Below are 12,757 nucleotides of genomic sequence, written 5' to 3'. Positions count from 1 at the left end.
TGTAGAGTTGTTTAGAGGTAGAAGAGAAGGAAATGAATGAATGAAGGCAATGAGGGAAATTAAGAAGAGTTATGTTAACCATTAAAAGATGTAAACTATTGACACTCTTATAGAAAAACATTTTGATGTTTAAAAGAAGTAGGAATTTTTTTTGTTTTAGTAAAAACTTGTAAGATATGCGTATAAACAACTTTCAGATGGAATTTAAGTAATTTTGAATAGAAAATAAACTGCAGCATAAATACAAAACTCAAGTCACTATATGAATGATGTAGAATGAATGATATGTCACCTGTATGTGAACATATGATGATGCTTTAAAGAAGCAGAAAAAGAATTATTAAAAATGGACAGAGGTGAGTACATCAATACAAGTTCAAGGACACAAAGTATGTTGGATATGTTGGACCCATGTTGAAGACTTATATCTATCTGCAGGGGAATGTAGTATCTCATCTCAATCTCAATAATATCTCAATAGTACCTCAGTTGCAGTTTGCATCCGATGGTTTAATTATTACAGAAAGTAAAATTTTAAATATGAGAAATCATATATATTTGGAGACAGAAGTATGATTATAAGAGGATTATCAATTTTACAGAAGTCTGAGGAGTTCTCTTAAGTGAAAAGTGAATTTCTGAGACTAAGGAGGATTTTGTTTAAGCTACTGAAAGGAGAGTAACCTGACATAGAAACTGGAGAAGAATAGTGAAGCCACAGCAGGTGGCTTAAAAAGCTGCCTGTTCTTAGTTCTGGCAGTTAGAAGCAGTTAGCTGACAGAAGGCTCCTACTGATTTTTGATTGGTGGGGGAGAAAATTGATTTCATTGACCAAGAGTTTCAGGAACAGTTGTTGGCAAGAGCTGAAGCTTCCCATAGGAGTTTATTGAACTGTGCTGCCATCTATGATTTGAGAAGGAAAAGCTGAAGGGAAAACAGACTTCAGCTACTTTTTATGCAGATTTACTTGCCTTGATTAAACAGTCAGTGGGAATTCTGTGTGCTGTTGTGAATTCTGTTCTGTTCAGAAGACAGAACATCCAGGTGAATGAACCCAGAGGTAGCCAATCTGATGAGCTTCGTTCTCTGGCTTAAGGGGAATTGCTACTCACATTAAGAGGTTAACATTTTCTAAATGCCCTTTTAAGGGTGGTTGTAAACTGAAAGAACTTATAAATAAAACAGTACAGTAGTTAAAAAATAGTATAGTAGAGGATTTATCTCGCTGGAGAGTGGTAAGGACCAGCAGACAAGCAGTTAGCAGAAAAATCTTTTTTCATTGTACAGATGATTCTGAAAAGACTAATTACATTAAAGTCTGAATTTCAAGAACAAGGGTTTCCTCCATAGTATACTTCTCAGATTTATGTGTATGTACCCACTCTTCCCCATGCATGCTGAGCACATTGGTGGGACAACATGGCCAAGTTTTATATGCATATTGTGATATATTTTATTATTTGTGCTTAATTATATATATTAATATAATTAGTATTTATATTTCACTTTAAGGTTTACAAGGTACTTTATATACACATATATAAATTTATAGATATATAAGATATCATTATTTCTTTTGCCTTTTTGCTAAGTAAATGGTTATGTTTGAGATTTAAAAGTGTTTTATTGTGAGAGGCTGATTGTATAAATAGAAAAAACTTATCAGTGAGGGTTCACAATCTAGAGTTATGAACAGAGCTCTAGATCTAGAGTCAGAAGACCTGACTTCAAATCTAGCTTCACTTACTAGCTGTGTGACCTTGGGCAAGTTACTATACTTCTGTTTAATAATGATAACTAACATTTATATAGATAGTACTTACTATATGCCAGTTGCTCTGACAAGAGTTTTATAAAATTATTTCATTTGATCCTCAACACAATGGTAGGCACAATTATTATTCATATTTCATAGATGAGAAAAGGTAAACAGAGCTTTGTAAAATGAGGATAGTAATAGCATTTACCTCCCAGAGTTGTCATGAGGATGAAATGAAGTGATATTTGTAAAGTGCTTGGCACAATGCTTGGGCAAATAGTAGGCACCTAATAACTGTTTGCTTCCTTACAATATGGTTATTCCTAGGACCCTGAGAAAATTTAAGTGTTACCATGTGGTAATGTGTGTGTTTGTTCTTTGTTGCCAAGGAAGACCATGCCATCAGAGAAATGATGAAATGACTTGCACTTGACTTTGTTTTGAGTGAGGGAGGGCTGTGCAGGTCACCAGCCTCAATTCTCCTCCAGAGCCATCTGAATCCAGTGACCAGATATTCATCAGGGTGACTGGAGATGACCCAAGATGAGGGAGTTGGGGTTAAGTGACTTGGCCAAGGTCACACAGCTAGTGAGTGTCAAGTGTCTGAAGTGACATTTGAACTCAGATCCTCCTGACTCTTACATTGGTGCTCTATCCACTGCACCACCTAGCTGCCCATATATATGTGTGTGTGTATATATGTTATATATATGTATATGTATATATATATATGAGATCCTGTCAACCACCCTAATATTGAGAAAAGTGTCAATAGTTACAAATATTATCTTTCCATGTAGTAATGTAAACAGTTGACTCTGGAAGCAGCCCTGCTCAGGTGAAGGCAAATTGGAGTGAATGGCCAAGCAGAAAGTGAGTAGGTTTCAACAAACCAAATGCAAAGGTGACTCTACAGAATGTGGGTGGCTATCTCATCATGAAGGGCCAGCTAGGTGGCACAGCAGATAGAGTATCAGGTCTGGAGTCAGGAAGACTCATTTTCCTGAGTTCAGACACCCTGGGCAAGTCACTTAATCCTGTTTGCCTCAGTTTCCTCATCTATAAAATGATCTGGAGAAGGAAATGCAAACTGCTCTAGTATCTTTGCCAAGAAAACTCCAAATGAGGTCATGAAGAATTGGCCGTGACTGAGTCTCATGTAACCATCTGATTCCATTGCTTTTACAAAATATTGTTCTATTAAAATACACATTCCTTTTCCTGGTTCACTACCACGGTACAAATTGAGTTCTGGTGATCTTAGAAATTCCCAGCATACCTAGTATGAGAATGCTGGTCAAGTGAAGTATGCTAATGATCCAATACAGCATATCCTATGTTGAACCCAAGATTATGGAAGTATTTAGAATTGAATATGTAAGATCTCTGAGAATTGTTTCAGTCATGTCCAACTCTTTGTGATCCCATTTGGGGTTTTCTTGGCTTTCAACACCTCTCAGATGCCTTCAATGAGAACAGAAACAGCATCAAATTTAGCTACTGCACAGATAAATTAACTTGAAAAGACTACAAGTCAAGACTAAAGTGGAGGGAGAGCTGGAGCATGATTTTTTGTTTTCAGATAATCTTGCACTCAATGCAGCCTTTGAAACTGAGATTCAAAAAGTGTGGATCAGTTCTCTGCTATTCGTGCTAATTTTGGCCTAAGAATTAACGCCAAGAAAACAGGTTCTCCACCAGCCAAAACCACACCATCCATATATGGAACCACTGGTTACAGCAAATGGAGAAATTTTGAATGCTGTGGATAAATTCACTTACCTTGGCAGTATAATTTCTAGGGATACACACAAAATAATGAAGTTTGATACATGCACTGCCAGAGCTAGCTTAGTGTTGGGGAAGCTCCAAAAAGTGTGGGAGAGAAGATGTATTAGACTGCCTACCAAATGGAAGGTCTACAGAGCTCTTGTACTGACCTCATTGTTATATGCCTCTGAAATCTGGACAGTATTCCAGTGCCATGCCAGGAAATGGAATCACTTCCATTTGAGATGTCTTAGGAAGATTCTGGCAAGATAAGGTACCAGACACTGACATCCTTTCTTGAGCTAAACTGTCAAGCATTCAAACTCCCCTGCAGAGAGCACAACTCTGATGGGTTGGCCATGTTGTTTGAATGCCGAATATATGTTTGCCTAAATAATAACTCACACGAGGCAGGCCTTCACGTGTTGGTTAGAAGAAATGATACAAGGGACACTCTCAAGGTCTCTCAGAAGAACTTTGGAATTGATTGTGTGACATGGGAGACACTGAAACAGGACTGCCTAGCATTGTGTGCCTACATCAAAGAAGGCACCGTGGTCTATGAGAAAAGCAGAAAGAAACATGAAATATGCAGATTTGGAGACATCTCCCCTCCAAATGTTCATATGGACCATTTGTGCCTGACCTGTGTTAGAGCTCATATTGGTCTGATCAGCCACAGTTGGACACACTGTACCTTGACTTCAACATAGTGATATCATTTTGGTCTTCTTGGAGAATGAAGGACACCTACTGGAGTGATTTTCTGTTTCCTTCTCCAGGTTATTTTAGAGATGGGGAAACTGAGGCAACTGTGTGACTTACTCAGAGGCACTCAGCTGGTAAGTGTCTGAGGTCACATTTGAACTTAAGAAGATGAGTCTTCCAGGCTCTAGTCTTGGCACTCTATCCACTGTATCACTTCGCACGCATGAGATAAATGCACAGTGGAGATAACTATTCAACAACATTTTGATTGTTAATATCAAAGACGCTTAAAAGGGGAGATGGATGCTTCCCAAATATGTTCACCATTGTCATAAAGAATGTCTTGTATAAGGTCTAAATGAAAGGTGGATTCTCTTTCTATAGATGAGGAGATCTTTCAGGTGCTCCTGTTTGTGTATGGCTCAGTGAATAGAGGGCCTGGACTTAGGAAGACATCAGCCTTGATCTCAGATACTTACTAGTTGTGGGACCCTGGGCAAGTCACTTGACTTCTGTCTCAGTTTCCTGGGATAATAACATTCGTCCCAGAACTCTTGTGAGGATAAAAAGAGATAATAAACATACTTAGTTCAGTGCCTGCATATATGAAGCATTTAACAAATGCTTATTTCCTTCCTTTCTGGATAATATTATGCTATTGTATTATGCTTCAAAACATTACAGGGCCTCTTCAATAACACACATGACGTTCAGAAGAGGTTATACTAATGACAAATGCTAAAGGGGTTGTGGAAAAACAGGTACTTTAACTGAGGGCCTATTCACCAATTGGGGAATAGTTGAACAAGTTATGATATGTGAACTTAAGATTAAGAACAAGTTATGGTATGTGAAGATGGTGGAATACTTGTGTTGTAAGAAATTAAGAAGGGAAGGGGGTGGTTTCAGAAAAACCTAGGAAGATTTGTATGAACTGATTTAAAGTGAAGTGGGTAGAACTAGGAGGACAATTTATATAATATCAGCAATGTTTTAAGCATAAACAACTTTGAAAGACTTAGGAACTCTGAGCAACATAATGACTAACCACCATACCAAAGGATTCATGATAAAACATGCTCTCCCCCTCCATATAGCAAGCTGATGGACTCAGAGTACAGATTGAACCATATTTTTCTCCTTCCTCCTTTCCTTTCCTTTCTTTTTTTTTGACATAGCTAATGCAGGAATTTGCTTTGTTTTATACAAATTTATAACAGATTTTTCCCCCTTCTCAATGAGTGGGAGGGGGGAAGTAGGAGGGAGAGAATTCAGAACTAAAAATGAAATCACATTAAAAGAAGAGATTGTCTCAACAATCCATATAGGAAAAACTAAATTAATGAAAAATGTCCAATGTTCAGATTTCGACATATAGTTGACACACATCTATCTCTCTGTCAGTTACAATGGATAGACAGAGTTGAAGAAAGAATTGAAGAGGAAAAAGAAATCTCATTGGATTGCACTTATGTAATTGTATAATTCCAAACTAATGCCTGGTCCAAAGACTCATCTTTTCAACTCAAATGTTCTCCCAGTGATAATATATCTTGGAAAATATTGGAACATCACAGTTTGTAAAGAATAAAAATTGTAAGAAACTCAAAGACCAATGGCGAGACATTGCAAGTAGCATTTAGCATATTTATAATGATAAACTACCCCCATGAAGTGGTATAAGAGATATTGCTGAGGAACTGTGTCATCAGAAAAGGAGGGGCACTGGTCAAGTGACTATAGTAGAAGAAAACAATTGTATAGACAGTATTCCATTTGTACTCATAAAATGCAAAAAAAAATATATGAGAACTTATCCAACATGTTTGGGTAAGTTCCCTTTGCAGGATTTAAAGGAGGGGGAGGATTTACAGTTAAGAGTAGCACTGAATGAGAAGGCCTGGCTAAGATTAGATTTCACTGAGGGAGGGAATACCTGCTTCATGAGATCACAGGTTCTTTAAAATACTGAAGAAAGAAACAATTCCTCTCTCTACAGCCTGTTTTCTTTATTCTGTTTCCAAGTAAAGAATACAACTCTTATGTTGAGATTTTCACTTACAATTGGCTATGATCCTGTGACCTGGATCATTCTCTTCACCTTTCTGTGACCTAACTTCCTCAGAAGTAAAATGGATATAATGTTTATTGTAAGCTTCTCACAGATTTATTTGAAAAGTCAAAAAAAAAAAATGAAGACCATGAATGTGCCATCTGTTACAAGTATGACAAGTATGGACGACCAGCCTAAACCCACAAGGTTGGATTTGGAGACAGGATGTTGGCTCAAATACCTTGACTCTGCCTCTTACTACCTCTATGACCAAGGGCAAGTCATTGAACCTCATTAGTCCTCAGTTTCCTCATCTGTAAAAGTAGCAGGTTGGAATAAATACTCTCTATGATCTCTTCCAGCATTAAATGGATGATTCTAGCAAGGCATTTATTATCAGTTGGAAGTTCTTTCACTTAGTGTACCCTTTGTTAACATCTAGAATGGTCTGTATTTTAATTTGGCATGCAGTCTACAGCCCAATGGGGGAGCCTTTTGAAACCAAAATAATGAGCAACCTTCCTGTAGGCAGAGAGAACAGAGGAGAGGAGAGAAATTGAGTAAGCAGCTGGAAAAGCTTGACATTTCGTCTCACAACAGTATGGTGTCTTTTCAAGTCCACCTGTACAGAACACATTTAAAAAGGTTCTTTATTGTGTTTCTATTTCCATATCCCCAAAGGAGCACATAAAAATAGTGCTTTGTTGGTCTGGGTACAGTGAATTCTTTGCCACAAACAATCACTTCAGTTGAATTCAATAAACATTTATTAAGAGCCTACTCCATGCCTGTATAACCAATGCTTCCCTTGGGTCACTGTGTACAACAGTCACTTTTTCTACACAAAAGTACTTGATTGTGTAATGCTTCTCACTGTATGTGGGGAGAAGAGAAGGAGGCTGTTATTGTAGTTAAGTTCTCACTACTCTTCTGTTCTGTCCTAGAACAGCATTTACCTTTCAATTCCTCTCACTCCCCTCCAAATCATCCTAATAACCCAGCAGCTGGGATAGAATAACCCACCTACACTCTCAAGCCATTGACTAAACCAATAAGGAATATTATATAATGCTTTTAAGTGTACAAAGTACTTTACATCTTACACCCTCTCAACAACTCTCTCGAAATGGGGCAGTAGTATTGCGGCTACCATTTTATGGATGAGAAAACCAAGACTGAGAGAGATTAGGTAACTAGTCCAGGGTCTCATAGGTAATAAGTGCCTGAGACTGGAGTTTAGCTCATGTCTTCCTGATGCCAAATCCAGCTTGCTATCTTTGTAGCTACCTACTTTGAAATAAAATACAGCACATTGAATAATCCAGGGGGCACTTTTCACTCAGGCTGTGGGAATGACAAGGCACAGAATAAAAGCATGTGTTGCAGCCATCCTCAAGTACTTTTCATCTAACTATATCCACCCTCCCAGGTGCAGACATCAATACCAACTGATTGCCACCACCTGAGTTGGGAATTCTGATCCCTCGAAGACAGGTCTGCACTACCTGCGGACCTCGAACTGCTTGTGGCATACCAAAGGAATAGGGGTGGGGAGAGGTGAAAAATGTAGACGAAAACATCCTTTGTTTGTAGAGGAAATCCTTTAGAGTGCTAAATGAGGGTTACAGTTTGTGCAAGACTGCTCTGAGACAAGATGGAGATGATGACAAGAAGGACCCTAAAAGGAGTTTCCAAGGTTGTCAGCTAAATTCAACCCTGCAAAAGGTGAACCTATCCCTCCCCCCAAAAATAAAAAAAAAGCAGCAGGGATGGATAAATTTGGAGACAAAAATTCTAAAAGGGAGCAGAAAACATACCAAAGTGACTAACCAGGAAAACAAAAATAATTTGCCTGCTGAAAATGGAGAAAAGTAAAAAATAAAAAGGATCCAGGTCCTGATTCAATGAGAGGGGAAAAAGAAAGGCAAATCTAAACGAAATCTTAACACCAAGTCTTTTATTTAGTACAAGTAGGTCTGGTCATGTCATTCCCCTTACTCAATAAACCAGGACAGAGGGGGAATCTGTGGCCTCGAGGCCACATGTGACCTCTAGGTCCTCAAGTGAAGCCTTTTGACTGAATTTAAACTTCACAGAACAAATCTCCTTAGTAAAAGGATTTATTCTGTAAAACTTGGACTCAGTCAAAAGACTGAAGGCCACATATGGCCTTGAGGCCGCAGATTCCCAACCCCTGAACTAGAATGAAATATAAACTCTAGGACAAGCCTCTAAGATGAAATATAAACTCTTCTGTTTGGCTTTCAAAGCCTTTCAAAACTTAATCCAAATCTACCTTTCTAGCTTTATTACGTATTGCTCCTCTTCCCATGCTTTTTATGGTCTACCAGGGATGGGGAACCACATGTGATCTCCTAAGTCCTCAAGGGTGCATTCTTTTATTAGGGGGTTTTGTTTGGTGAAGTTTGGATTCAGTCAAAGGGCCACACTCTGAGGATCTAGAGGGTCACATGTGGCCTCCAGGCCACAGGTTCCCCAAACTGGGAAACTGGTGGTCTTGGTGTTCCTCACACAGAATATTTTATCTCCCATCTTTTCACAACTGGTCATCCCACATGAGTGACACACACTTTCTCCCTACCTCTGCCTTGTGGAATCACTCACTTCTTTGAGACTCATCTCAAGTGCTTTCTGCATGAAGCCTTCCCTGTTGCAACTGCTAGTGCCCTCTTTCCCTCCCTTCACTAGCTTGTATTAATGTAAATATATATATGCATACATGTTGTCTCTCCCAAAAGAAGATAGGCTCCTTGTGGGCAAGAACAGTTTCCCTTTTGTTTTTGGATGCCTGCTGCCTAATAGTGCTTGGCATACAGTAGGCCTTTAATAAATGTCTGTTGAATGACTGACTCATTCCTGTTACTTCCCTTTCTGCACAATTCAGAGGAATATTTTTAATAAAAATTTTATAAATGCAATTATTTTGATAATTGTAGAAATAGTATATTTTTAAGAAGGATGGAATCCCATCTCATTCTCTCTCCTTTTAAAATATATTTCCCGTAGTGTAAATTCTTTTTAAATGGGGAGAAATCAGATGTTGGTTATTTATTGTTTTATATAACCAGAAGTTAATGGCACATCCGTTAAGGAAAGCTTTGGCATCAGCTTGACATTCCATAAATAGTTTTTATATTATTCTAAATGAAAAAAGACACAGATTGCAATTTAGAGTCATGAGCTTGAATTTTAAATGTCTTAACATTTTTAAGTACCTCTTCTCTGTGCCCATCTTGTCTTTTGGTAGAAGAGTTTTCTAAATAAAACCAGCCCCTGCTGTTGGCACTTGCTCAGAATTATGTGTTCACTTTAACTTGTTGTTTGTGGTAGTGGTAGTCCAGCTCTTTTCTAAGAAAAATAACTAGCCAGAGCAGAAACTTTGTGGGAACGAGGAAATAGAGAGTTAAGTGATCTGTGATTTAGAGCTTGTAAGGGTTTGGATATGAACTTTCGACTTCCTCCATCTGAATTGAGCACTCTGTCTATAGTTCCACACTGCCTTTCCCTTGTAGCACTTCACAATTTGGGAAAGATCTAGATTGGAGATTAAGAGTTGGAAGAGAACTCACCTAGTCCCGATGATGAAATTGAGATACAGAGAGTTTTAGTCACTTGCCTAAGCTCACACAGCTAGTAAATAAATAATAGCACTGTGATTCAACGTCTAGTTCTCTTACTCCAAGTCAATCCCAACTTACAATAAATTATGGTTCATCATCCTGACCCCAAGTCAACTGTGCCAGATCATCTCTGTTGATATTCACAAAAAGCTGGAAAAAATTATCTTGTGTGGAGAGAACTTGATTTTACTTAATACAAAGTTAGTGGCACTTTCTTTGTAGAAGACCTAACAGCTTATATATATATTTAAGATATTGGTACTTGCTGTCCTTTTATTTTTTTTAAAGGATCAAGTGCCTCTAAGTTTAATCTTGGATAACAGTTTGAAAAGGGAATACATCTGCATGGTTTTTAGATTTTTTTTGGTATTAGACCTGGATATGTATAAATTGTCTGTGTATAAACTAAACTAAAGAAATAAAAACTTGGTTAAAAAATTAAAATAAATGGTCCAGGCGCTGGGGAGGAGAAAGTTATATGTGTGACACCTTTCTTTCCTCCTACTAGATTCACAGTATTTCTTTTCATCTGTTAATTTCTGTAGAGAAACTATTAGCTTTTTTTGGCTATAGCTCCTGCAGATTAGAAACATGATTTCCAGTAATGTTCTCAATAAAATAAAACTTCACTAAAAGAATTTGATTTTTTATGGCATTTGTTGTGACAGAATTTGACAAGCATATAGATTGAAGTTTTGTGAATTCTCGGAATATTGACCATTCATTTTACAAGTTAGAACAAAAACACATTCCAAAAAAGACAGAAAATGAAAGTTTGAATGATTTGTGACTATGCTCACTCTCTATTGATGCAAATAATTGGAAACTGATTGTATTTGCAGCTACTTGCTGTTTTGTATTTTTTATGCCTTTACAGCTCATTTTCTCCATTGGTTCAACTATTAGAAAAAGAATGAAATTTCAGAGGGAAGTGTTAGCTACCAAAAATATAGCCTTTAATTTCAATTAATGCCTGACCTTCCACCTTCAGCTCCATTGCTGCCTCTTCTTGGTATGAGTGATCTCGGAAGAAGCAGGTGTATCCTCCCTCGTCGGAGAATCTCACATGCTGGATCTTTAGGGCCACCTTCCCTTCTCCTATGGCTTCCTTCATCAGTGTTGTTCGCCCCCGATATTCAGGTGCCTGCTCTCCATCTTGATCCTTCCCATTTCGGTAGAGGTGAACCACTCGAGAAAAGGGAGGCCTATACCAGCCTACCTCCATTCCTGTAGCATTCTTAGCTGGTGACAGGCGGCATGGCAATTCAATCTCATCCCCTACCAAGGCCCGGATTGGGTGAGCTTGTCCTATCACTGTGAATTGTCCTGTTCAATGCATCAAGAGGATGAAATTAAGGATCAGAGGGAAACCTCAGCATGAAAACATATGTAGCTGGTGCATCAGGGGAAGAAGGAGGTGCTAAATTACCAGTTAGAATCTAAGATATAGAAAGGAACCTCAAGCTTCTACTTTTTATCTGTCTACCTCTCTCTCTCTCTCTCTCTCTCTCTCTCTTTCTCTCTCTCTCTCTCTCATTTCTAAGGGTGAAGATGCCTTGTGTTCTCTTGGTTTTTAATAACTTTAGCCCTTTCAGAAACTAGAGTGGTCCCTTTTTTTATTTACCTCATTCAATTCAAGCTCCTTAGCCCAGCCTTGAAGAGTTCTTTACCAACTGTTTCCTCCCACCAAACAGCTCTTAACTTGATTCTACAGTTCAGCTTCTCTACTCTAGTTTATCCAATCTGCTCCTCTTTCATGCCCCATTTTCAACCTCCACAGCTTCAGTCACATAATCCTGTCTGCCTTAGATGCCCTCCTCTATTAACTTATGTCCCCCCTCTCCTTCCAAACACACTTCAACGTTTCTCTCCTGCAGGAAGACATCCTAGTTCATTCCCCTTTTGGTCTCTTTTATCTTCATAAACACTTATAGATTCAGATTCATTATATTACTTGACATTTTTATGTGTTACTTTCTGATTGATTACTTATAAATCCTTTTACAGATTTAAAATATTTGTCCTCAGTTAGATGATAAGCTTCCTCAAAGTAAAAACTGTGTGTATTGGAGATTACCAAGGCAGATGACCTCTTCCATTAGACTTGGGGATCAGGGACCCTGTATCTTATTCTTTTTTTATCTTTCTATATATCTAATAAAGGGCTTTGCTTAAAAAAAAAAGCAACTAGTTGACTAGGTGATCAACTAGTGGAATGAAATATTAGCTCGCAAACATGATGTAGAAATTGACCTGTTATGCCTACAGTTCCCTTGGAGAGGAAGAAAGAATAGACATTTCTTACCTGAGTAGGTAGAAGGAAGCTGGAGGAGGAAGAAGAAGGAAATGAGGTAGGCAGGCAAAGAGGATCCTGGCAAATTCCACATCTCCACTGACACCGGAAACAGGGAACTATGATATAGGGAACTGAAAAATTGCAGAGTCTCAAACACATGTCCCTTCTGCCCACTGAAAGACCCTGAAGGGATGTTTTTAGAAGGCAGCATCAACTTCAGTTGCCCCCACCCCCTCCTTCCCACTCTGCAGCTGTGCCTGTGGGATTGGTCCCACATTACCCTAGAGCCAACACAAAAGAGCTACAGAAAGGAGGGGAGATGAGTGCCTTCTCCTCCTCCCCATCAAAGGAAGGGAGCAGACACTGCCTGGTACTGGGCCCTCTGATTCTTGTCAGTGGCCTGGGCATCTCCTCCACCAGATGAAATTTCTCTTCTCCCCTACCTTCCTCCCTCTGGCCTGCTTAGGATGCTCTGAAAGTCTGATAAGCATGTGTCTGGGAATCCCTACTGGATTTGGCAAAGGTTTTCT

The 12,757-nt window shown here is 38.6% G+C and overlaps 1 protein-coding gene across 2 annotated transcripts in view; it reads right to left on the bottom strand.

The window, feature by feature from the left end:
- The window catches only part of MOG (myelin oligodendrocyte glycoprotein), a 21,301-nt gene extending 8,544 nt beyond the window's left edge, over positions 1–12,757 (bottom strand). The window contains exons 1-3 of one of the 2 annotated variants that reach the window (XM_072641526.1): positions 12,671–12,757; positions 12,237–12,358; positions 10,910–11,257 (exon numbers count right to left, since the gene is read on the bottom strand). In XM_072641526.1, the coding sequence (XP_072497627.1) occupies positions 10,910–11,257; positions 12,237–12,318 (430 nt within the window). In that variant the 5' untranslated portion in view covers positions 12,319–12,358; positions 12,671–12,757. Of the gene's footprint in view, positions 1–10,909; positions 11,258–12,236; positions 12,593–12,670 lie in introns of those variants that run through there. The other variant, XM_072641525.1, reaches the window with a different exon arrangement.

Source organism: Notamacropus eugenii, chromosome 2 (assembly GCF_028372415.1).
Source record: "Notamacropus eugenii isolate mMacEug1 chromosome 2, mMacEug1.pri_v2, whole genome shotgun sequence".
In the NCBI taxonomy this organism is placed as follows: domain Eukaryota; kingdom Metazoa; phylum Chordata; class Mammalia; order Diprotodontia; family Macropodidae; genus Notamacropus; species Notamacropus eugenii.
This window is presented reverse-complemented; position numbering and strand designations above follow the sequence as displayed.